The sequence below is a fragment of the Vombatus ursinus genome, unplaced genomic scaffold, assembly GCF_900497805.2.
Source record: "Vombatus ursinus unplaced genomic scaffold, bare-nosed wombat genome assembly UNPS02000749.1, whole genome shotgun sequence".
NCBI lineage: Eukaryota > Metazoa > Chordata > Mammalia > Diprotodontia > Vombatidae > Vombatus > Vombatus ursinus.
The window spans coordinates 13,612,192-13,639,006 of NW_020940527.1; the positions used below are offsets into that span (position 1 = coordinate 13,612,192).

The 26,815-nt window shown below is 42.6% G+C and overlaps 2 protein-coding genes across 2 annotated transcripts in view; one reads left to right on the forward strand and one right to left on the reverse strand.

Moving 5' to 3' along the window:
• TSPAN14 (tetraspanin 14) overlaps positions 1-7,329 on the forward strand; it is an 86,991-nt gene extending 79,662 nt beyond the window's left edge. The window contains exons 9-10 of the mRNA XM_027857500.1: positions 6,143-6,300; positions 7,254-7,329. Coding sequence (XP_027713301.1) covers positions 6,143-6,300; positions 7,254-7,329 — 234 coding nt within the window. The remainder of the gene's footprint in view (positions 1-6,142; positions 6,301-7,253) is intronic.
• The window catches only part of LOC114039638 (rap1 GTPase-GDP dissociation stimulator 1-like), a 75,145-nt gene continuing 54,087 nt past the window's right edge, over positions 5,758-26,815 (reverse strand). The window contains exons 7-14 of the mRNA XM_027857511.1: positions 26,655-26,798; positions 24,385-24,516; positions 22,150-22,284; positions 15,835-15,960; positions 14,710-14,849; positions 10,655-10,781; positions 8,996-9,124; positions 5,758-7,795 (exon numbers count right to left, since the gene is read on the reverse strand). Of these exons, the coding sequence (XP_027713312.1) occupies positions 7,644-7,795; positions 8,996-9,124; positions 10,655-10,781; positions 14,710-14,849; positions 15,835-15,960; positions 22,150-22,284; positions 24,385-24,516; positions 26,655-26,798 (1,085 nt within the window). The 3' untranslated portion in view covers positions 5,758-7,643. The remainder of the gene's footprint in view (positions 7,796-8,995; positions 9,125-10,654; positions 10,782-14,709; positions 14,850-15,834; positions 15,961-22,149; positions 22,285-24,384; positions 24,517-26,654; positions 26,799-26,815) is intronic.

Below are 26,815 nucleotides of genomic sequence, written 5' to 3' on the forward strand. Positions count from 1 at the left end.
AGTTTTAGTATGGTGTAGGCTGTTTTTTTTGGTTGTTTTTTTTTTTTAAGTTTTGTATGTTTGTAGAGTAGGGAAAGAATGATGCCTATGACTTTGGAAGTGTGATGCCTTTCTTTGACCGCCAAACTTGTTTTTTGTTGTTGTTTTTGAATTATATCTTTATATAAATGTTGACTTTTTCTTATTTCCCAAGTGGTGTTAAGTATCACAGTAGTAAATAAACATGGCTACCATGGGAATCAGGGGCTATTCGGACCAGACAGCAATGATTGATGGCCAAGGCAAATGGTCTGTGGCTCAATTTAGGATATATTTCAGGGGCTGTTTTTTTTTCCCTGATTCTGAACACAATTTTCAATTTCTCTTTTATGTGAAGACCAAAACTAAAGTAAGATCGTTCACGTCCCAACCTACCCCAGTCTAACTTATGGCAGGATTTCTGCATTCACAAGGGAGGCCATGATCCTCCAAAACTGTTGTCCAGGATAAAGGCATATTTTCCAGACTGACATTGTGGTTATTTTCAAGGCTTGAGAACAGTGAGATCACCAGTGCTGCCTTATGTCTGAGCCACAATCTTTCCCACATTTGACATCATGCTGAGCTATACCTGGATTTCTCTTCTGTGGGGGACAGTTGAATGAATGTCTGAAAGAAATAATGGTCATTTGCATTTGATTATGATTGGATCTTTGCAAAGTACAGTCTGACTTGAGCCTCACAACAATCTTGTGATGTAGATAGATAATACATGTATTTATTTATTTCTTTTGGATCCATTTGATTTTGTTTATCAGTGTAGGGAATTCTAAATGAGGAAAATACCTTCACCAATGAGGGTAGTTAATTGTTCTGAAACATTTAGTGTTGAGAGTTGCCTGGGTCACAATATCCAGTGTATGTTAGAAGTGGACTTTGAATGCTCTCAGTGGTATTATCCCTGTTTTACAGATGAGGTACCAGGCTCAGCACTGAGACTCCCAACAGGTGACCTAGTTTTATAAACACATTGTCATTGGAATCTCAGGGTATTCATGCCCAATCCATCTTGTGTTCCATGGTCAAGTTGGATGCATTAGTTTAGAAAAGGATACCCAAAACCTGCTTGAGCTTGTCCTCTCTGGATTTGAAGTGTAGTTGGGTATCATCTGTCCTGTTAGCCAAGAATTGGTGTAAAAAAAATTCCTGGGCCAAATTATCCAGAGGTGATTAATCTCTGAGTGTCTTGGTTCCATGACTTCATGACCACTTCTAAAATGCTGCCTGTTCATTGGTATCATCAATTTTTTTTCCCACCCATCTAATTTTAATACTGTTCTAGAGCTAAATATTGATAATGCTATTCATATATAATATGGGAAGTGATTTTCACTCAGAAGGTATGACAAGAGACAATGTGATATCGGTATGTATACATGTATATAGTATACATATATGCGTATATATCACACGTATTATTTATGCATGTATGTGCATGCCATATAGTTTATACATGTATATACACATTGCATACACTATACACATACATATTACATGTATTGTACACATATATGTTATATACAGAGAGAGAGGAGAGAAAAATATCTGGGTTCAAGTCTTATCTCTGATACAAGGCAACTGTTTGACTCTGAGCAAATCACACCACAAGTTTCCCAGGAAAGTCTTTAAGATTATAAATTAAAATTTCAGTCTGCATTGATGGTGAGAGTTTTACACACTGGGAATTCTCTATGTGGAGTCCTCCCCTCCACATGTGACTATCAAACTGATATTCTAATGAGTGTTGTCTCCTTCATATTAGTGCCCTTTGGAGACCATAACATATAATCCAATGATACCTTGTTGTCCCAAAACACTTGATTATGTCACATTTTCTATATTATTCTCTGTGGTGGCAGACAAACCATCTTTTGAGGGTAGACTGGGCTTTTAAAGATAGACAGAAGTCACTCCTTAGCCAAGATGAGTTAGTAATGTGGGTGACTAAGCTGTGGAATACTATCATTGGAGTAGGTGTGTCCTTCCAACTAAATGATTCTCATTTGCACATATATGTTCCAGTATGTTTGTACATGTGTGTATGGTATATACTTCCACTAAATTCCTCTGATGCCACATGGTAGCATGGGCATGATCTGGGTTCTTGAAGTCTATTTCTATAGCAACTTAGGCTTTATAAAGGACGTTCTTAAATAGTTATTTAAGGTAGATTGGGTAAGTAGTAATCATGTTGTATGGATTCAACATTAATTGTACCTTGTATGTGCATGGGACACAAAGATAAAAACAAAATGGCCTCTACCCTCAAGGAACTTCTATTCTGCTGATTTAAGAAACTAAGATGACGAAGATAAATGATCCATTCTGAGGTGATCACATAGTTACTGTTGGAGCTGGGACTAAAACTGAGGTCCTCTGACTCCTAAGACCAGTGTTCTTTCCATTAGTTTCATCATCACTACCATTAACAGACCATAGATCATTCATTGATGAGGTCTGCTCTAAGCCATACTCTTCTAGGTGCTGTGGGAGGTGCAATAAGTAAAACTAGAAGATTGATTTCAGATGGACTCTGACAATTTAGGAATGTGTCCAGAGACAGGTGATCAGGAGAGTGTTTGGAGCCATGATGTATGGTGATCAACCGAAGAAATTAGGGATGGAAAGGAGAAGACCTTCTGGGGCACAGCAGATGGTGGAGAAGTGGTAGATTTCTTCAAGTATTTGAAGGGTTGCCAAATGAAAGCAGTATAAATAAATATGACCTGCTTGGCCCTGGAAATGCAAGTGGAAGTGCAGAGGGCAGAATTTAAGCTTAATATCCTAATGGGCTTCATTTTGAGGTAATGAATTCCTAGTAACTGGAGTGTATCAGTTGGAGTCTTGGTGACATGACATATTTGACCAGAGTGTACGACATGAAAGGGAAAAGAAAGAGGAAACTACAGTTATCCCTTCCACATTGTGGGGGGTTCAGGGTACAGTGTCCCCGTGACCTGGAAAATCCATGTAAAATTTTTTGGCACTCACTTTGTACGAGAGAAGAAGTCAGAATTTTTTCTCTTCTTTTTTGAGATGTTTACCGTATCTTACTGTAAAATATGAGTTAAACTTTCCTGAGTTTCTAAACTTTTTCTGTGTTGTCTGCGGCTTCCACAAGACTACCACCAAATTCCCATTTACAGTAATTTCTTGTGCCAATCTGTGATATATCAAGACCGCAGTGGGAAAAGTCATGATGTGGAAGGGATAACTGCAGTCTGGGTTGGAGCCAGATTGTTCAGGCTCTTACATGCCAGGATGAGTGTATTTTATCCTGTAGGTAATGAGAGCCACTGAAGTTTTTTGAGCAGAGAAGTGATATTCAGATGTGTGCCTTAGTGAAATCAAAGATGTTTTGGAGAAAGGATAATAGTGGAGGTAGTTAGGAGACTAGTTAGGTGAAACATAAAAGAAGACCAGCTAGTTCAGGTGAGATGAAAACTTGAATGAACTGGGGTACCGTCAGCATGAATGAGGAGATGACAAATGAAAGTTTTTTTTTTTTAAGTTAGAATTGTGGTGACAGTTTTTGATTTGGATAAGGAAGTTATGTGAAGTAGAGAAGGGTATAAAATAACTTAAAGGGTACAAGCCCAGGTGACTGGGAGGAAGCAGGTACCAAGACAAGTAAGGAATGGGGACGATGCCATGTTTAGTTTTGAATATGTTGAATTTGAGGTGCAAGTTCACATTCGGGGGTTGATATGGAACTTGAGGTCAGGATACAGATTAGGACTGGATTTGGAATTGATTTGTGTAGGGCTGAGAATCTGACCTTTGGGCTTTTTAGAGATCACCAAGGAGTCTAGAAAAAGGTCTAGTTCAGAACCTTGTGGGATACCCATACTTAGGGGGGGTGGGATGATGATGATGAGCCAGTGAAGGAGATGGAGGAATGTTTAAATTGGTAAAGGATGAAGGGGCCAGAGGTCATTGAGGACAAAGAACAGATTTTGGGAATGAGCCATTGTGACAAGGTGGAGGCATAGGAGATGGTCATCAGAGAACTGAGTTTCAGAGTTCAAGATTTTAGAAGTGGAACTATTTTGGGTAGTGATGGAGTCTAATCATCTTTATGTCTAGTTGAGGTAGTGATGGTGGAGGTCAAGGGAGTTGAGTTTGAAGCTGACTGAGAGACCAATGGGTTTTTAAAAGTCATCAGTATGAATATTGAAGTCTGTGAAGATATAGATGGTTTGGGGGTAAAAAGAAAAACTTGTGAACCAGGAACTGAATTCACTGAGGAAGGAGTTGAGGGAAGTAGAAGTTGGTAATAAATGATTTGACATTTATATATAGCACTTTAAAGTTAGCAAAGGGTGTGTGTGTATATGTACACAGATACATACAATAATATATATTATAGTATGCATATATGTACATATACATACATGCGTGTCTATGTATACACATGGGTATATGTACACACAATGATATAGTGTGTATATACATACATATACATACACGCATGTCTGTGTACACACAATATACACACATGCACACACACATAAACATATATACATACATAAACACACACATACCTTTTGAACAACCCTGAGAGGTAGGTGCTATTATTATCCCTGTCTTACTGATGAAAGATTTAAGTGTCTTGCCATTGAGACTAGAAACCATGCCCTGTCCTAATTAGTGACTTCCATTGGTTCACTTATAGGCCAACTACAGCCATGCTTCGCTTCAGTCCCTACGCCCAGGCCATTTTTCAGTCAGCCTCAACAAAGAGCTTACTGCTCACTTATGTATCCTATATCATTCTCCACCTACCCTCTCCCCTGGGCTCTGGAATCCTTGATCAAATCAACTTTACCATTGTTCTTGGAAGGGGTGTATCAGGCTACTTCCCTGTGAGCCACTCATCCCCTCCATAGCTTTCCAGACCAAGGTACTCCTTCCTGGCTGCCACTCTTCTATGTGAGTTATTTTCCCCTATTAGAATGTAAGCTGCTTGATAGCAGGGGTTCTGTGTCATAATTTTCTCCCAATGGAGGAAATAGACTAAGCATTTTTTAAGGGCCTACTGTGTGCCAGGCACGTAGGACTGTGAGTACCTAGGAGGTACTGGCTTTTTGAAGGGAGTCTTTCAAGTGGTTTTTTTTTTTTTTTTTTTTTTTTTTTTAGCCACAGAACTGGAGTAGATTTCTTTAAATATTAAAAAAGAAAAAGAAAACACAGGCTATTCCCACTTGAATGAAACAGCAGAGAGAATTCTACCCACATGTTTATTTCCAAATAGAAATAGTAGAAGAAACGATCCAAGAGTTATCAGTGTTACCAGCTGAGCAATGAAACAGCACCAAGGTTGTTAAGACCCAGTGTCATAGTTTGTCCCTGTGGGAAGGACTAATTGCCATGACTGTTCTTTTGGCATTGTGCTCTTGGTGAAAGTACATTGGTGAAAGAAAGTACTTGGTGAGAGAAGGTACATAGGACAGCAATTCATGTTTTTAGATGGTCTAATAAAAAGGATAGGTGCAGGTGGATAGTGTGTTGGTCCTGGAGTCAGGAAGACTGATCTTCCAAAGTTCAAATCTGGTGTCAGACACTTACTAGCTGTGTGACTCAGGGCAAGTCTCTTAACCCTGTTTGTGTCAGTTTCTTCATCTGTAAAATGAGCTGGAGAAGGAAATAGCAAACCACTCCAATATCTTTGCCAAGAAAATCCCAGATGGGGTCACAAAGAGTCAGACACAACTGAAATTACTAAACAACAAATAGGACTTTTAACTGAGTTAAGGAGACAAGAGTTGTACATCCTTGACTTGGTCACAAGTCATTTAGTCTCTCTGAGTCTCACTTTTCCCATCTCTGAAATGGATTATGGTTGCCCTACCTACTTCATAATGGGTATTTTTGAACATAAACTTAGATGTGAAATTGCTTCGCAAAGATTTTTATTTTTTAAAGCAGAATACAAAAGCAAAATACAGAGCCAAGGAATGAAGTCACTAACTTGTTACGGAATCAGGGTTTATTCAGTGAACAAATTATGGAGTTGAGATGCAGAGAATTCTTTGTCATTTCCACTTGATGATAGGATATAGACTCAACATGATGTGAATGGAGCCCCTCCCCGCTTCCTTAGTGCTTCCCAGTTCCTGCTGCCTGCTCTTGGCCTATGACTAGCAGCTACTGTTTTCAGAGCCTACAGATCCCGGAAGACAGTTTGCTGGGAGGTTACTTCCTACAGGTGAGGTTCCTATTGTGGGCCAGTGATTGGACAGACGTGATTGTGCCTGAGAGGTAAGTGTCATCTTCCCCAGGGTGTGAATCTGTTTCATGAGACCTCCCTCAGGGCCTTGTCAGCACAGTGTCCTCAACCTCCCTCTGTGGATGTAATTTTTCTCTTTCCTTGTGTTTAGGGTTTTTGCTACCATGTCAGTTGTCCCTGCTGCTGGGAGCACAGAGCCTGATGGAAGGACCACAAAATTATAGATTTAGAGCTGGAAGAAAACTATAGAATATCTAGTATAATCTCCCCTTCTTTAAGTAACTTACTAAATAGGTAACAAGGGCAGAGCTGGGATTGAATCTAGGCCCTCTGATGACAATTCCAGCATTCTTGCCATTGCACCATGAGGATAGGGCAGATCTTACTCATAAGTTTAGTTAAATCCAGAGGAAGCTGGCAGTTCATAGGCTTCTTGTGCAGATGTCCCCCCTTGATTGGGCCTTGGGCTTTTAGGTAGGGTTTTGCTTTGGAAGACAAGTCAACAATCCTGAGGAATTAGTTTTTTTTTTAAAGTGCTTTGAGGGGTGTAGCAGGGTTGTGGTTCAGCAGGTACTAAAGTGAGAGATAGTTGCTGGGGTGGCCACAAGTCCAGAAGTAACAAAGCAGAGATTGTACACCACAGATGAGTCGTTTTTGGATTTTCCTAGGCTTTGGCTAAAAAGATCTTGCCTACTTGATGAAAGTGGAGAACTGGGAGCTGGTGAACATTGACCTGGGATTCCATGACTTGGGTTGCCAATGTAGGCTTTGGTGCAGTTTGCAAAATTAACTCTGCAAGTGCCATAACAATGCCACATTGCCACTATTGTGGGATAGAAGTACCCTGTGTGTAGTAGGCACTCAAATAGTCATTGAACGATTGACTATCTAAGGTGAGGAGCAGCCTAGCCATTCTTTCAGCACCACGCTAATGATCACTTCATAAACTGGGCCTTCTTTGTCACTTGTTCCCTGGAATCTCTAGGGATTCAAGCCTGTTTTATAGAAGACTCTGTATGGGAGGGGCTGGTGAACGATCCCTGATTGGTGATGGGACATGAAAGGGAGCATGGTTCACATTGAATGCAGAATTCCTCTAGGGTACCAGCTAGAGGGACCACTTGGATCGGAGATGAGGATAGGGTTGCACAAAGTAGGTGACTAAAAATCCCCAAAGTTGGCATTAAAATCACAATGTTGCTGGCTACTACCACCTAGAATGTTAGTGTGCTGTGCTTGGTGTCCGGGGATGTGGTTATTCTGGATTCCCCCCTCATGTATGGGGAAGAGATGGCAAGAAGAGTACGTGTCTTATGTATTGCGAACAGCAACCTCCCAAGGAAGGTTGGTCACAGTGAAGCAGGAGCACCAGCACCTAGGGGAAAAAGAGATCTGAGTCCTGGCTGTTGCTTTTCAGGATCTGGAGGGCAGTTACGGCCTGTTTGGCCACATTGGCATTGCTGTGGTTGCAGAGATTCTCCAATGTGTCTAGGACTTTGGCTTCCTCCATTTGCTTTCTCAAATCACCTAGTGATATTAAAAGAATAGAATATCAATAAAGTGAATTCCTGGTATCCCTTTGGGAGGTGCCTGTGAACTAAGCTCTGGTTCACATCTCCTTTCTGATAGTAAATACTGGTCAGTGCTACCCTTCTTTTAGGGATAATCAATATTATTCTACTCATCAGTTAGAGAAATGCGGCTTTCATCAGATTAACAAATACTTATCATACATCTATGATGTACAGGATGCTTTTTCCAAAGCGCTGAGGTTTTGCCTCTCCCATGAATAGTCTAATGTTCTGAATTGCTTATTATCTACTGAAGGGAATAATGTCACAAGAGAATGTTTGGATTGCTTGTAAACCAAGGCTACCAGAGTTTGCCTAGGTAAGGTTTTTTCCTCCAAACACCTGTTTCTGTTGGACTTTTCCTCCTCACTATACTGCTTTCACTCCTACCTCATATTCTAGTCATCCTGCATTTTTCCCTCTTGCTCCCTCTCTCTGGAATAGTTCATCCCATTAGGCAAAAAAGCTGGATCTCGTCACTGAGCCCTCTCTCTCTCTCTCCCAGCCCCTTAGGTGATTGTTCTTAGTAGCAAAACCGGATGCTATCAAGCAGGATGTGGGAAATAATTTTGACTATTGAGCAGATTATTACAAACGTGGGATCTTTCAGTTTTTTTTCCAAATAGCCTAAAGAGGAATGGAGGACATCTTAGTTTAGTTGGGGTGCAGACAAAGAGCAGAAAGGGAGCTAGATGAGGAAACATAGATCCTCAGGCTAGAGGTTCACTATTTTGTCTTCAGAATTGGAAAAGGGAGCATGTATGGGTCTCTCTAATAGAGGTGTGGGCATTGGTTAGTTTATAGTGAAAGGGTCTCTTGCAACCTAAGGACTGAACAATGAGAGTAGCAAAAACAGAAAGAAGAGAGGAGAGAAAATAGAATAAATAGTGTAAAGGAATAATGGGGCAAGGTTTTTGGTTTCCATTCCATTTTTTTTCCCATTCCACTTTTCTGCTAAGCGCCAGTGAAAAGAATGGGCAGAGGAATGACTTGGAGCCAGAACAGCACTTTCTATCAGGGATGTTTGTCCTACACTCATTTCACAAGTCTAACTGTGGTGCCCTTACCAGGACTGCTAGATAGCTGGAGTCTAGAAATCTGCTTTTTGTTCTTTGTCTAGTCATGGAAAGTCAGGTTATGGGGGTGAGCTGTTTACCTGAACCCAGGAGGCTGCACAAGAGGCCCAGGGACTTGTACTTCACCTCTGGGCTTGTCATTTCATCCTCAAGGAGCTTCTGTAAATTTGGGATCAATTTGGACTCTTTAAATGCATCTTTGATGATTTCTGCAGAGAAAGAGGTGACATGCTGAAAGTTCTCTGTGAAATACTTCTCTATGCTATGGCTCTGGCTGGACGGTCCTGGGCCCTTGGGGACCTAGCCACCTCTAGAGATGTTATGGGAAAGCCTGGAATATAAAGGAAGGCTTCTCCCACTATCCCTTCCTTTCTAGCCTTATAATGGGGTTCTCCTGCAAGTAATAGAAAGCCACTTCATGGAGAAGGTTCCAGGGGATAAACTAATGGAAGCCCCAGAAAACAAGAGACCAGGGGAATTGGATGTCAGAGACCTCTATCTTAGGACTTTGGGACACAGATTGAGAGCTAGAAGGACACTGAGGGCCAGCATGGCACGGCAGAATTGCATGTGATCTAGCATCTGATGATTCGGGTTCAAATCTTGGCTTTGCTACTTACTATCTCTATGACTTTGGACAAGTCACATTAAGTGTTGGGCTTAATGACTTCAGTGACCCCTTCTGGTTCTAAATCTAGACACCTATGAAGTCAGCTCATCTAGTCCCCTCATTTTACAGATAAAGAGCTGGAGCCTGGAGAAGTGAAGAGCTTTGTCCGAGGTGACCTCGGGAGTAAGTGGCACAGGTCTTCTGAATCCAGAACTAGAATGTTCTTTACTTTATATTCTGCCATAATGGAAAGGGATAAAAGGAATCAGGGTCAGACCAAAGCCTAGAGTGATTTTTTCAGAATCATAAATTGTTAGAGATGGAAGAGGATTTAGAATTTACTGACAAAGAAACTGAGGCTCTGTGTCAGAGCCTAGAGACTAGAACCCAGGTCTCCTCCCAGTCTAGGGCTCCTTCCATCACAGCATGGTCAGGTGTAAAACATTTATAGAGTGTGTTAAGATTCACAAAGCACTTTACATGGGTTATCTCATTTGAGCTTTACATCAATCCTGGGAGGTAGGGGCTGCTATTATTCCCATTTTACAGACAAGGGGACTGAGGCTGAGAGAGTTTAAATGACTTGCCCAGAGTCAACCAGCTAATAAGTGTCAGAGGTAGGCTCTGAACTCATATCCACTACACTCCTTGGGAGATGGGCTGAGGGGCAATTGACTGGCTATGTTCTGTTTCCTTTAAGGGAAACTGATGTGAGAGTGCAATCTCAGGTCTGGCTTTGGCAGGACTATGTGGCAGGGGATGGAGAGGAGGGATGCCTAATGGTCCTCTGAAGTCCTTGCTTTGGGCTGTCTAATGTTGCCTTGACTGTCTCAGGTACCAGAGGGCACAAATATTCCTAAAGTAAGCTTGGTATAATATTTGACACATAGTAGGGGCTTAGTAAGTGCTGGTTGAGTATAAAGAGACTAAATAAACTTTGTCTATGCTTCTGAGGAAAAATTCAAAGGCCTTTGAGGATCTATGGATTTTCTGCTGTTCTTGCCTGGGTAGCTGAGTTAATTTCTCATCCTTTCCTGCTTTTTTTTTTTTTTTTAAATTTAAAAACCTCCCTAATGATTGACAGGGCACAGCTGGGATCTGTCAACCCACATGCACATTGATGAGCTACCTAAGTTAATTGCTGAAGCGATGGCCAGTGCTATCAGAGCTTCATTCTGCATGATGGCGTGCTCACTGGTTGTCATGGAAACGAGGTGCTTCACTCCCTGGGCTTCCTGAATGGCCCTAACCACTTCCTGTTGAAGAAAGGACAGAGAGATGTTTGCCTAAGAGTGTGCTGAAATCACAGGTTCCATGGGGGGAGTGGGGTTGGAGCAAATGACAAAGGGAGAGGACCCAATGATTTTAAAAAGTATTTATTGTATGTGCTCTGGACCATAGAATCTCAGGGTTGGAAAGGGGTGCTTGGCATCTGGTTCAGGTTCCTTCCTTATATAGCATCCCTGACAGTGACCAGGTAACCCATGTGGAGTCATTTTATTCTATTGTTGGTTTGAAAGGCTCTCCTAATACCTGATCCCAAACCTGCCTCTATGTAGCATCTACCCACTGGTCCTAGTTCTTAGGATCACGGTAGTCGTAAAGGTAGTTTGAAAGGATCTTAAGAGACCAACAGGGGTGTGGAAATCTTGGCCGCTTAGGTCATGGCCCTTTGAGTCTAAGTTTTGCAGAACAACTCCTTTTATTAAGGTAATTTGTTCTGTGAAGTTTGGATTCGGTCAAAGGGCCACACTTGAGGACCTAGAGGGCCACATGTGGCCTCGAGGCCGTGGGTTCCCCACCCCTACTCTAGGCCAATTCCTTACTTTTTTTAAATATTTGAGAAAATGGAGATCTATCTTGGGAGGTGAAGAGAGGTGCTCAAAGTCACAGACTTTGTGAATGACTGGCAGATCCAGGACTGACTGAACCTAGATCTGACTTGAAATCCCTCTTGTTTCATCCCAGAAGGAGACTTCAACCTTCAATTTAAAGTTATGGATCTGGAGCTGGAAAGAATCTCAGAAACCATCTGGTCCAACTGCCTCCATTTTACAGATAAGAAAACTGAGGCAGACTTTAAATGACATACCCAAGGTCATACAGTAAGTATCAGAGACAGGATTTGAAAACTGGTCTCTGATTCCAAGTCTCACATTCTGTTCACTTTGCCTGTCTGCTAAAATATTTGTGTAATTAAAAAAAAAATTCCCTTCTGTGACCATTGTTAAATGGTGTGGCTGCCACTGAGTACATCACGATGGCAGAGACAGCTTGTCCAGTAGCCTGGGACATGGTCTCACTGATCAGCTGTGGGTTTGAGTGGAGGTGTACCACCTGGTGGTACATCCGATGAGGCTAATCCTTCTACCCGAATTCTTCAGGATTTGAAGGCGGCACTCATTCTCCACACCCCACGTGCCTAACCTTGGATCCCTTTTCTGGAATGGACATGTCAAGGTCATTGGAGGAGATGGTCTTATCACTCTCCAGTGGGCATGTTCTAGATCAGGATTTGTTCTGTAAAACTTGAAGTTTTACAGTGAAAGGGCCACATGTGGCCTCGAGGCTGCAGGTTCCTCACCCCTGTTCTAGATTGTCCATGTAAAATGTAATACCTAGAACTGGACACAACACTCCTAATGTGGCATGGGAACTGTATATACTTCCATTAGCGTGGCCCAGAATGTTCTGTTAGATCAGGGCTTCTTAACCTAAGGTCCAGAGAGTCTGGGTATGCATATTAGGGCTCCATGAATTATTTCTTTAAATATCTGGATAGTTATATTTCAATAAAACAGATTGCATTTGGAATCTGCTATATTTTATTTCATTCCTTAAAAATTCTTCTTATTCCCCTGTTAGATGAGCTCCTTAAGGGCAGGAATTGTCTTTTGCCTCTTTTCATATCCTCAGTGTTTAGCATAGTTCCTGGAACATAGTAGGTGCCTAGTGTTTGTTGACTGAATGACTATTATTCTGAGGAGTCCTTAGGATTCCCCAGAGGTCCATGTCACAAGAATGATTAAAAGCTCCTGGATTAAATGATGATTAGAGAACACTTTAAGGTTTGCTTGCAAAAGGCTTTAAGGCACGCTATCATTTGCTTCTCACAACAACTTTGTGAAGTAGTTATGGCAAATATGATTGTTCCCCTTTGGTAGATGAGAAAAATGAGGCTTAAGGAGGTTAAGTGACTTGCCCATGGTCAAACAGTAATTCTTGGGTATGGGATTTGAAGCCAGGCCTCTTTGTCTCCAAGGCCAGAACTTGATCTACACTATTCTACCAAAGAAATATGGTACCAGAGATACATCTGATTAAACCTCTTCTCCTGTTCCTGCTCTCTTGAAGTACAGGGGCTTCTCAGGGTCTATGGTAAAAACAAAATAAACAAAACAAAAACCAACCTCTGAACTCAAGTGTTTCAAAAGCAGAGTGATTTATATACCCTGGAGTCAATGCACTCTGCAATGAAAGACAGTTGTGGCTTCCTGCCGATAGCATGCTTTAATTAAACAGTTCCCTTGCCCCAGGTATTTCCAGGATGCTTTGCAATAATTAATTATTGACTTGAGCAGACCCAACACTTAACTTTCTTCCAAGTTGTGTCATCAATTCTCAGAAATGTCCCTGAGAGAAAAGGTTGGCATGGAATCTTTGCCATTGTTTTACAGGTGGGGAAAACTGAGGCACAAAATGGCCCCCAGTAAGGAGGTGGTGGATATGTAAATAGAACCCATTTGGTAGACTGGATTGAATGCTAGATTTGGAATCAGGAAAACCTGGGTTTGAATCCTGTCTCTGATACTAGCTGAATGACTCTGGCCAAGTCATTTAGGCTCTCTGGGCCTCAGTTTCTTTATCTGTAAAATAGGGGTCTTAGACTAGATGACTTCTACGATCCCTTCCAGTTCCAAATTTATGATCCTTTGAGTCCATCTCCTCTGCCTCCTAATCCTCAGCTTTATCATTGGCTAACGAGCAAAAACTGTGGTGTGTGTGGTAAGGGGGTGTGGTAAGGATATGGATGTGTATTGAAGAGGAAGGTGAGGTTTGAATAAATCTACAACTAGAAATTTTTTCACCTGAAGCAAAAATAATTTTTGGAGGGTGGGAAGGACAGAGAAGCAGTGTAGCCCTTATCCCTTCAGGGGTTTGGAAAGAAAATGAGCCTAGAAGAGGGGCTCTCCAGCAGTAGGACCCTCAGGGTCATAGCTGCATCAGAAAATTTGCTAGTTGAGGTTTGGGGATGACAGTTACTGAAGACAAAGGCAAAGGAGCTGTTGGGGGAAAGGTGAACTCTCCATCCCAAGTTAGTGGCTTGACCCCATGTTAATTATAGCTAGGATTATAGGCTTAGAGCTAGATGGATTTTAGAGATCTAGTCCAATTTCCTCATTTTGTACATGAAGAGACTTGGAGGATAGGCTGAAGGAATGGGTGAGAACACCAAAATGATTAGACTCAGGAGGAACATGATAGTTTGTTTTCATGTATTGGAGGGCTGTCATCAGAAGGAAGGATTATAGTTCTGATTCTATAGCTGGAAGGAACTCTGGAGCTAGAAGGCCATCTAGTGCAACATCCTTACTTTACAGATGAGGAAACTGAGGCCAGAGAGATCAAGTGACTTGCCCAGAGTCACATAGATAGTGAGTTTCAGAGGCAGGCTTTGAAGCCAGGTCCTATAGGACTACAAAACCAATTCTCTTTCCATGATACCATTCTGGATTAGATTTGTTTGGTCCAAGAGTGAAGACCTAGGAGTCATGATGGGTGGAAATTATAAGAAGGTAAATTTAAACTTGATGCAAGGGTTTGGGGGTGGGTTGAGGGGCCAGGAGGGGGATCTTCCTAACAATTAGAACTTTCTGAAAATGGAATGGGCCAGCCTTGAAAGATAGTGGGTTCCTTCTCATTGGAGATCTTCAAGCAAATGTTGAATGGCCATTTGTTATGTGGCTGGTAGTGGGGATTCTTTTTCCAGGTATGGTTATTGAGGTGACATTCCAAATTTGAAATTCTGTGGCCTGCTCTCCCACATGTCCTCAGGGAAGTGAAAGATCCAGCATCCAACTGGAGCTTGGGCAGAAAGTCTTGAAAACTCCTCAACGGAAGAATAGTTTTTGATTACCTCTCACCCCACCTCCCAATTCTGCCATTTTTCTGGCTGCCTCTCACCTGGGACTTGCTGTGCCTCACCAGGGAAGCTAGCAGGCGGTTGGCTTCTCCTTGGACACCTGCATGCTCCTTGGCCTCACACCACTGCACTAGCCGATTCAGCAGAGCTGTGTCCTGCCCAAGGGTTTCAGCGGCTTCCACTGGCAAAGCAAAGACTATAAGTTGTAGGTGACTCAGGGCACCAAGGATGAACCTGCCAAAAGCCACCCCTGGGGATGTATCCCAGGTGTTTCCATATCTCAGACTACTGGTGTCCTCAAGCTTGGCAGATAGTTTCTACTCATGCTGTATTTCCCTGGGCCCAAAAGAGAGCGCCAGGAGTTGATGCCAAAGCTGTATGTTCCCAGACGTGTTCCTGTTATTAAATGGTGGCCAAAAAACTTGCTTTTTCCTCATTTTGCCCATCTTCCCCCCCTACTTCCCTCTCACTCCCCTCACTCAACCCCACTGCTCATCTGCCAGACTAATGAATTTACACGAGATAATACAATTAACTAATTTTACAGGAACTTGTTAAGAGACACATGTTCTGGGGAAAATGTTAATGTTCCCCTGCCAAGCTAATTAAGGTCAATGGCTGCTCTGAGGCAATTAAAGGTGGGAGGACCATTTGTTTCTTGCCAGGATTTGAGGAGTCCAACTTTGAGATAGATTTGGGTGGCACCCGAGATCTCTACTAAGAAGTGGTTGGTTTTGATATTGACTGGGAATGTTCTAATTGGCTCTTTGAGGGTGATCTTGAGGCAGAGTACTATGCCTTTAGTTTACTATTCCCCTAAGGGGTTGGCTGTCCTTAAGTACTGAAGGTATACCTAATCTCTTGCTGTGGCTATATTAATACCACAAGCCTCTTAGGCTGAGTGATTGTTTTCATGCGTCTGGAGACCTGTGCTTCATTAATGCTTTCATATCCCCATAAACCTTAACAAAAGGGACTGCACAGTGGCCTTCTGGATGTAGAAAATTCCCAGAAAGGATAACCAACCCAGGCTTGGATACTTGACCCATTGGTTTTGTTATCCCTTTTGATGCCTCGTGAGTCTTGGAGTGGAGGGGAGCCGAGACTCCACTCCCCTTCCCTCCTTGTACTAGGTCAGGAGACAGTGGTGCTCAGCTGCTCGCTACCTTGGCCATCCATCAACATTCGAAGTGTTCCCAGGAGTTTAAACTGCACTGGAGGCATCTCAGACCTCAGTAACATCTGGATTCGCTTGGCCACACCTTCTTCCAGCATCTGTACTTTGTTGATCACTGGAAAAGAGAATGGAAGGGAGAGATTGCAATGTACTTCCTTACTGCTTGTCTGTTTCCCTCAGAAATCTCTAAACTGAACTTTCTGATTCCTATAGTTATCCATGGAAGCTCCCTTTGGTCTGCAGGGCTTTAGGCCATATAATGTCTAGGTTGACAACCACCTCCCCAGCACAGCTATGGTGGGGAAAGATAGCGTTTAATCTAAGAAACCCTTATTAAGCCTCTACTATGTGCCAGGCCACCTAGATGGCTCAGTGGATAGAGGAGTGAGCTGTAGTCAGGAAGACCCTAGTTCAGATGTGGCCGCAGACACTCACTAGGCTGTGTGACTCTGGGCAAGTCACTTAACCTCTGTTTGCTTTCATCCACTGGAGAAGGAAATGGCAAACTACTCCAGTATCCTTGCCAAGAAAACCATGTATACGGTCATGAAGAGACAAGACTAAAAAAATGATTAAACAACAACAAAGTGCCAGGTGTCTTGGCATAGTGGAGAGAAAGCTGGGTTGAAGGTCAGAAAGACCTGGATTTCAAGTCCCAAATAAGACACATTTTGACTATGATTCTGGGCAACTTACTTCTCAATGCCCCACGGAAGTCTCTGAGATTATAAGGAGCTCTCTTCACTGATAGAATCACAGGTTAAAAAAAGGTGCTAAGCTAGGTACTAGACTAGAACAAAAAAAAATCAGTCCCTGCCCTTAAAGAACTTATATTCCACAGGAAGAAAACAACATATGCACAGATGCATATATATATATATATATATATATATATATATATACACACACACACACACACATACATATTCCTATTTTGTTGTTTAGTCATTTCAGTCACATCTGGCTCTTCATGACCCCATTTGGGGTTATCTTGGCAAAGATACTGGAGGGGTTTGCCATTTCCTTCTCCAGCTCATTTTACAGATGAGGAAACTGAGGCAAACAGGGTTAAGTGATTTGTCCAGGGTCATAGAACTACTAAGTCTCTGAAGCTGCCTTTGAACTCAGGTCTTCTTGACTCCGGGTCCAGTGCTGTATTCACTGCATCACCTAGCAGCCCTACATATACATATACACATATAAAAGCATTTTGGCATTGGAAAGAACACCAAAAACTAGAAGGATCTAGAAAGGTCTCATAAGGGAGGATAGCACTTGGGCCTTAAAAAGAGCTTGGGTTTCCAAGAAGCTGTAGTGAGAAGGGAAAGCATCTTGGGCTTAGGGGACAGCTTGCAGAGTGCTTTACATATATTAACTCATTTGATCCTCATAACAACTGTTTGAGGTGGAGGCTATTATTATCAGCCTCATTTTATGGATGAGGAAACTGAGGCACACAATGGCCTTGCCATACATCTGGTAAGTATTTGAGGGAGGATTTGAACTCGGGTCTTCTTGATGCCAAATCTTTCGCCCTATCTATTGTGTCACCCAGCTGCCAAGGTACTCAGAATGTTGGGATTCAGATGAGGAAACTGAGACATCAAGAAAGGTGTAGAGAGTTGGCCAAGGTCACACAGAAAGTCAGTGGCAGGGATGGGGAGCTGTGAAAGTGTTCTCTGTGCGTCAGCATTGTGAATTCTCTGAGCAAAAGGCCTATCTTCCAGCTCTCCCCACAGCCCCCTAATGCTCAGTATAGGGCAAAGCACATGCAGTGAATGAGGCTGCTGGCCGCCTCTGGGGAGAGAGCTCTTTCTGGTCCCATTTTTAGAACCCCTATTGTCTGAGGCCCAGGTGTTTCCTTCCTGGCTGCCCCTGGTTTTGTCTTAGCCCCTGTTCTTTTCCTGGGGAATCGGCATTAAATATAATTTCTCTCCCAGTGCTCCTAAGATCCCGTGGCTGACTGAGGAGCGGAGACCAACTACTAATGATATTGTTTGCTATATTCTTTGGTCCTTGGGGACCACAGCTGGAACCTGGTTCCCCCCACTGCAGCCCTGCATCCCTAGGTGACTGCCCTGGAACTGCTCACTGGCCTTTTGATCAATTAAAAGCCCTTCTTGTGGGCCTGTCAGCCTGCAAATGTATCTAATTGATTTAATTTTATTCTCAGCTCAACTCTCAGTGTTGAGCTTTTATCTCTTCCCCTTTGAAAGTGGGGTGGGGGTGTGGGGAAGGCAGTACAGATTCAAAGTCTAGGGCTGAATCCGGGGCTCAGCAGGGGCTCTCCTGCTGATACTTTTTCTGGTTTTGATGTTTGCTGTTGAGGTGAAACCCAGAAAGGCACCCCAGTCTTGGGGGGTGGTGTGGAATAGTTTTCCTCTCCTTCCCTCCTTCCCTCTCTTCTAAGTGACTCACAGTTGTTGTGTTGGTCTGCTTCTTTTTTGAAATTTCCAGGTCCTGTAATTTTGTGTGTGTGTGTGTTTCTGGACATCCTGTGGAAATGGAGAGATTTCTGTTCCCCTCCCTTCCTTTCCCTCTGCCCCTCTGCTGGCTGTTTTTCTGTGTTCTGCCTGTGAGTGTTAGGGTAGGGGTTGGGGTGGGAGGAAGGAATGGGCGGAACACAGAAACCTTTCTCTCGGTCCACGGCATCTCAGCTGTTTTCTGAACCCAGGATCCTCTCTGCCTACCCATGGCCCTCTAGAGGCCTGTGTGTGGCCATTTGCCACGTACTCATTCAGAGCATCTGCCCAATATTATTACTGCCAGGCATTCTCCCCACCTCCATCTCCACCTCCTACACTCACTCATTTTGGTCCATCGTGCATACCACTGCCATTTTATTTTCCCCTGTGCACACCTGATCATGTCTCTCCATGGCTCCAAGGCCTTCAAAGGCTTCCTGCTGCCTACTGAATGAAGTTCAAACTCCTGACATTCAGGATACTCAGTGTTCTCTGCCAGCTGGTGCCTCTCATGTTCTCCATGCTTGAGCACTTGCTTCCCTGGGCACACTCCTGACATTTCCCATCCTCCTTGCCTTTGCTCATGCTGTTTGCTCTGTTTCCACCCTCATGTCAGCCTCCTGAAATCCTTACTTTCATCAAAGGCCCAGTTGTTGCTTCCTCTGGGAAAACTTTCACTATCTACCCATTCCTGCTTCAGAATGCACAGCATTACTATTTAGACTCCTTTTGAATTATAGCTATATATGTATGTCATATACTCGCTTTTAGATTGTAAACTTTGTGAGGGCAAGGACAATGTCTTCCCTAAAATTTGTACCTCTCCCAGTTGCTAGCCCAGTGCCTCTTACTGAGGACACTGACACCCAGGGAGACAAAATATCTCATCCTAGGTCACACTGGGAATGTCAGAGAAAGGATTTGATCTCAGATTTCCTGATTTCAGGTCCCATAACCCGTTCTTTCTCCACCCAAAACAATAGATCTCTTGACTTCCAAAGGGAATGCGGAGAGTAAGGATCCCAGTCTCATTATACCACCTGCCTTACACAGTAGGCAGATATTAAGTGTTGGTTGAAATTTAAACTGTTGAAATTGGAGAGCTTTCAGTGGTAGGAGAGAGAGATCCATAAGAGCTCAGAACCTTTGTTCTGTAACTCAGGGCAAGGGACTCCCCTCCACCTCCAGCCAACAGAGGCAGGCAGCCCTGGACCACTAGGAGTCAGGAAGCCTGGGTTCTAGTGCTGGGCCCGCTCTGTAATGGGGAAGTCACAATCTCTTTGGATGCAGCCTGTTTCTTTCTCATCTCTTAACAGAGACAATCACAGCTGTCCAAACCAGCCCATATGCCTGCAGCGAGGACCTCAAGAGACAGTGGGTGGGGAATCACTGTGGAAACATTTAAAGAACAGTATGCACAAATGAGTTGGCTACTGTTTTTGGGTAGCCTATTAATGTAGAAGGATAGTTCCAGGACTCTATCCATTAGGATGATATTTGTAAAGTACTTAGCATGGGGCCTGGTACATAGTGGGCACTTCATTGATGCTTGTTTACTGCCCTCCTTACCTCTATCACCTGGGGAGGGGGAGCTTGGCTTACAGGTTAGACTAGAGCCCTGGGCTGGGAGTGCAAAACAACTTGATCCTAATACTGCCTTACATACTTATGGGCTTTGAGATCCTGGGCAAGTCGCTCAAACTCTCAGTCTTAGTTTTCTAATCCCTTAAAATAGGGATAATATTTGTCCTCCCTACCTCACAGGGATATTAGGAGGAGAGTGCTATGCAAATCTTAAATGACTATTAACAGTATAGGTGTAGGGTTTATAACTGAGGCATTTGAGGTATAAAACTACAGTTATCCCTTCCACATTGCACCTTTCCCCATCTCAGTTTTGAGACATCCAGGTTGGCATAAGAAATTAAATGGGAATGTTTTGGGAGTTTTGCAGAAGCAGCAGACAACAGTCAAAGGCCTGTTACCAAATACTCAACCCAAATTTCACAATAAGGTATTGTAAACACTCCATAAAAGAAAAAGAAAAAAAATCAGATTTCTTCTCTAGTATGAAGGACCAAAAAATTTTACATGGATATTCCAGATCACAGGGGTGCCACATCCCTAACCCCCATGATATGGAAGGGATAACTGTAAATGCATAATTGCAGATGCATTCAAAGAGCTGAAGAGTCTTTAAAGTCCAGACCCTTTATCTGATAGGGAAACTGAGGCAAGAAGCTGAAGGGGGCTCTGAAGGAGAGAGGTTTGTGTCTAAAGGGTCCAGAATCTGGCCAAGATTTGGATATCCACCAGTTTATCTATGTCCTCGCTAATAAATGGTGTCTGGAATTGAACACCATAGTTTAGATGTGGTCTGACCTAGGGAGATTCCAGCAAGACCATCACCTCCTGGTTCCTGGAGGCTGCACCTCCCCTTAGGCAACACAAGATTGCATTAACTTTCTTTTTTTTTAAATTTTTTAAGGTTATTTTTAGGCAATTGGGGTTAAGTGACTTGCCCAGGGTCACACAGCGTGTCAAGTGTTTGCTCTGAGGCAGAATTTGAACTCAGGTCCTTCTGACTTCAGGACCAGTGCTCTATCTACTGCACCACCTAACCGCCCCTTGCATTAGCTTTCTTAGCTGTCATGTCACACTCTCATATCTCCTCATGGGGAGTGGGGGGGGGGGCTACCTTCTCTGCCTAAACATCAGGCTGGTCCAGCAGCAGGTGGTATAATGAGACTGGGATCCTTACTCTCCGCATTCCCTTTGGAAGTCAAGAGATCTATTGTTTTGGGTGGAGAAAGAACGGGTTATGGGACCTGAAATCAGGAAATCTGAGATCAAATCCTTTCTCTGACATTCCCAGTGTGACCTAGGATGAGATATTTTGTCTCCCTGGGTGTCAGTGTCCTCATCTGTAAAATGGGGGTAGATAGTTCCCAAGGTGCCTGCAGGTTCTGGATCTATAGTTTTAGATCAAGTAGTTGCCTCCATGAAGCTTGGCCTCCATGAAGCTTGGCCTCCTTGCCATCATCTCCCTAAGGAGCATATATCTTTGAAGCCAGAAAAAAAAAGATTTAATTTTTACCATTTTGCCAATAACTCCCCATCACGCCTCCCCCTTTTTGCCAAAGCACTTAATGTGTGAGGTATGACGTACACCCTTGAGAAGGAAGGAGGAAGGACAGGGGAGTGAGGGAGACAAAGAAAGGAAAGTAAAAGACACTAAGAAGCCTCAAAATTCTTCCATTAGAGATTCATTCCTTTGGGTTAAATATAATTACTCCTGGGGAGAGTAACATACTAAAGTTTTATCAGCTTTTAGCTCTGAAGTATTACAAGGCTGAAATAAACTCTGATGATGATGATGATGGTGGTGATGTTACTGTTACAACACTTTCATGTGGATAGGACCAGGACTTAAGAACTAGAAAGACCTATGATGAAGTCCTGCCTCATACATTAATTAGTTGTATGACCCTGGACAATTCAATTTACCTCTCCTATCCTCAGTTTCCTCGTCTGTAAAATGGGGGTAAATAATAGCATCATCTTCACAGAATTGTTTTAAGGATCAAACAAGATGAACATTTGTGAAGTAATTTGCAAATCTTAGAGCCCTATGTAAATGCTAGATATTATTATCACATTTGATTCTCATAACATCCCTAGGAAGGAGGTGTTTTACAGTAATTTTATTCTGATTTGCAATCCTGACTCCCAGTCTACTGGTCTTTGACTGTTCCGTGGTGTGTAGGTGTATGTCTGTGAGTTTTATCTCTAATGGCTCCAGCGTAAGAAAGCACTGAGGAATGGGGAAGGGTCCCTACCAGGGATGGCGAGGTTACGGAGGGCACTGAGGGCTGCGTGCTGTACTGTCACATCACCATTGTCCACATGCTTTTCCAGGACATCCAGGAGCTGATGTACCACACCTAGTTGTACCATCTTCACACAGTTGCTGTCTGCAAGGGGAAAGGAGATAACATGAGTCAGTCAATCCATAAACATTTATGGAGAAGTAGGAAAATTGGAACACTAATGCATTGTTGGTGGAGTTGTGAAATGATCCAACCATTTTGGAGAGCAATTTGGAACTATGCCCAAAGGCCTATAAAAATGTACATACCCTTTGACCCAGCAATAGCACTGCTAGGGCTGTATCCCAAAGAGATCATACAAATGGGAAAAGGACCCACATGTACAACAATATTTGTAGCAGCTCTTTCTTTGGTGGCAAAGAATTGGACATTGAAGGGATGTCCATCTATTGGGGAATGGCTGAACAGGTTGTGGTATATGAATGTAATGGAATACTATTGTGCTCTAAGAAATGATGAGCAGGTGGACTTCAGAAAAACCTAGAAAAATTTATATGGACTGATGCTGAGTGAGGTGAGCAGAACCAGGAGAACATTGTACACAGTAACAGCTATATTATGTGATGACTGACTTTGATAGACTTAGCCCTTCTCAGCAATGTAAGGATCTAAGACATCTCCAAAAGTCTCATGATGAAAAATGCTATCCACATCCAGAGAAAGAACTATGGAGTTGGAATGCAGATTGAAGCATACTATTTGCTATTTTTTTCTTCTATTTTGTTTTGTTTTCTCTTTCTTGTGGTTCCTCCTATTGGATTTAATTCTTCCTTACAACATCATTTAAACAAAATATGTTTAATAGGAATGTATATGTGTAGCCTATATCAGATTGTGTGCTGTCTTGGGGAGAGAGGCGGGAAGTGAGGGGGAGAAAATTTAAAACTCAAAAGCTTATAGAAGTGATTGTTGAAAACTAAAAATAAATAAATTAATTAAAAAATCAACATACATTTATTAAGGATCTATTAAGGGCCAGGCACTATGCCACAGGCTTGAGATACAAAAAGAGGCAAAAGACAGTGCTTGTCCTCAAGGAACTCCCGATCTAATGAGGGAGACAATAAGCAAACACATATGTTACAAGTTATATACAGGATAGGTAAAAAATTATTAAAAGAGGGCAGGCACTAGAATTAAGAGGGCTTGGGAAATGTTTCCTTGTAGAAGATAATGATGATTTACCTCCTTTTCTTCTTCCCTGTCAGATGCAATGGTCTAATTCAACAAATATTTATTAACTTCTCTCTTCTCCTAGACACAACATGCAGTGCTAAGTGCTGGGAGAGATATGAAAAATGGATAAAACATCTCTACCCTCATGAAGCTTGTAATTTAGTAAGGGGATATTGTCAGAGTCCTATAACAAGGAACCAAGGTCCTTTTACCTTGGGCATACTCCATTCTCCTCTTAGGGATGCCAGGATTTTCTTCAGGGAGCATAGTTCTCCACTTACTTCCTGTTTTCTTACCTCAATAATTATGTTATAACTATATCATCATATCCTATCTTTCACCCCCACCCCCTACTTACCTTGGGCTTTAGTTTCTCACCTGTATACTGGGAAGATTGAGTCAGATTTCTAAGGTCTCTCTCAGCTCTGTCATCTTTTACTCCTTACTCTGAGACAGGTACCAAATAATTATTCCTAAAGTGCAGGTCTGCCATGTCACTTTTCTGCTTAAGCGGCATCGCTGGCTAACTATTGCCTCTAGGATCAAATATGAGTTCCCTGTTTGGCATTTGGTTCAGTGGCATTCTGGGCCCTAGAAACTTATTAACTGTGTGACCCTGGGCAAGTTACTTAACCTCTATCCATCTCAGTTGCCTTTAAACAGGTTCTGCCCCATACCTGGGATCCTCTTCCTTCTCACCTCTGCCTCTTGCAAATCCTAGTTTACTCCAAAGCTTAATTCAAGGGCCATCTCCTTCAAGAAGCCATTGGTACTCTGCCCCAATCACTACTTACTTTTAAAAATATATCTTATGTATACTAACCTGTGAACATATGTCCTTCTAATAGAGCGTATGATCCATGAGAGCAGGGTTTATCTCACTTTTGTATCTGTATTCCTAGTGACTGGCACAGTTCCAGATACTTAGTAGGCCCTCAATAAATGTTTATGAGCTTATGATCTCTTTTCCTTGGAGTCCACAGGTCAGGAGTCTTTGGGCAGCCTTACCATTCCTGGCAAAGTTGGCAACAGCCAGGGCACCCATCAGTTGCATCTGGGTGTTCGGAGACATAAGCCAGCTGCTGATGCTCTGGTAGACGAGGCCAGTTCCACTAGCAAACAGTTTCTGCATAGACTCATCTGTAAAGGGAAGGGATGACAGAAAGAAAGAGAGGTAGGAGTTGTAGCCAGTAGTGCCTGCTCACAGGCTGGAAGGTCACAGAGTTGGGGAAGGCCTTGGGCTCATGGTCTAAATTCCCAGTCTGAGAGAGGAGTGTTGAGGTGAGGAGTCTCAGGGTTTATTTCAAGAGATAGGCCTTCTTTTCCTTGACCGTCACTGTACCCATAAACTGCCTACTGGCATCTTAAATTCCTATCTACTTGCTTTCTTTTTAAAAAAATCCATCCATTCATTTATATTAAATGATATATTACAAACTTACTATTGAACATTAAAACAATTCCTCTATAACTATTTCTATGTAAACTGATAATAATTTCAATGAATAAAATATCACAACAATTTTTCAAATATTGCCTCTATACTAATTTATCAGGATTCTTAGTTTGTCTACTGCTTCTTACTGACTTGTTAAATTTTTTTAAAATTTAATTTAATTTTCAGTTCCATATTTTCTTCCTTACCTTTCTGTCTCCCTCAATACATTGAGAGGGCAAGCAGAACAACGCTCATTGCAATATATACAGTCCTACAAAACAAATTCCCATTGCTTCCTCTCATGTAACAACCCTGAGGAAAGTTATCAATACTACATTGTGGACCTAATAAAATATCTTAATTCTCTCTTAAGGATTCCTTTACCTTAGATAAGGTAAAAATCTGTGAACAAAGAGACTGAGCCTGTGGGACTTTTGATATTTATAAAGTCTTTTGAAAAGGAGGTGAACCTGATGGTGGAAATCAACTCTAATTGGTTAACAAGTAATGAAAGAATGAATATTATAACTAGACGTGGGCTTATTCCAATGAGTGTCTTAGGGTACATAACATTGAGTGGCCAGTCTTGGTCAAAGAGACTTAATATCCAAAACACCCATCTGACAAAAGGGAGAATCCACATTTTCCCAGACCTGTCAGTAAAAACAATGAGCAGGAATCCACCCATTCCCCTAAACTTAGAATTTCTTTACACTCTTTGATTAGATCTTAGCCTTCCTGGCTGGGTAAGTCTTGCCCGAGATTCCCACAGTGGTTGATTTCTGGATGAAGAAGTGGAAAGCTCTTTAGTTCTAATTCAATAATTGGTTATTGATATATGAAAAATAACAATTTATCTCAAAGGCAGTAAAGAAATAGCAAAAGTGGAAGAGCCATTGTGTTGAGTGAAGTGAGACAATGAATTTGATGTAGTTAAGAAATCAGCATCTTCCCTCCCAGGATGAAGGGAACTGGAATGAAAGCCTCCCAGTGAGGGCATAGGTGTGGAATATTGGGGACTGTGGGCAAGGGCTATCACAGAGTCAGAATCTCAGAGCTGAAAGGGTTTTTGGGGTCATTTAGTCTACTCTTCTCCAATCTCCCCATTTTAAGTCGACAAAGCCTAAACTCAGAGACATAAAGAGACTTGCCCAAGGTCACCTAGTAAATCAATGGATGCAGTCAGGACTCTTAACCCCCATGGCTTCTTCCATCACACTACATCAGACTTATCCTCATTTTCCCCTGGCTAGGAAAAAATTAGGGCTCGAGTTGGGGTTAGAGCTATCAAAGGTTTCCTTTGGTAAAACTATGAAATCGTGGAAGTTTTTGTTCCATTCCTCCCCCTTCACCTTTCTTGGAATCCTCCCAGACCCCAGTCTCCTCTGTTAGGGAAGTAAGGGATTTAATAAGTTTGTTCACATTGAACTATAAGGACTTAATTTTTTTTTTGAGAGGGAGAGGGAGCCTGGAGAAGGGCATGGCCATGGAGAATAAATCTCATGCTTCACCCTGAGTAGGAAGACAACGGGAGGGGGGAAGTGGAGGTCTTTTGGAAGTTGTCCCTGCCTAAAGCAGCTGTCTTGGGTCAAATTTAAGAAGAGTCTGGCCATGGGAACCTTATGTGCACCGTTGTGTTTGAATGTGTATAGAGGAAGAAATAATCTGCAGATCCCCAAGAGTGGAATCTGACCCAGAAACAGAGCAGAGTTTACAAAGTGACATGTGTGCTATCAGCAGGTGGCTTCTCCCAACACCCTGGCTGGGAGTGGGGAGGGTGTGGTGTGGAACTCTGGGCTCCTATGCCTTCTGCAGGCCTGCACCTGTCCCCATCCATTACCTCCCAGTAGCAGAGAGATGACAAGGTCTGCGATGGTCTTCAGGATGCCTGTAGCATCAACTTCTGGGCTGTCCTGGACCCTCTGCAGGATCTCCACGAGGACACTCTGAACATCTGCTTCCACCAGTTGTACTTTCAGTGAATCTGTAGAGGTCATACAA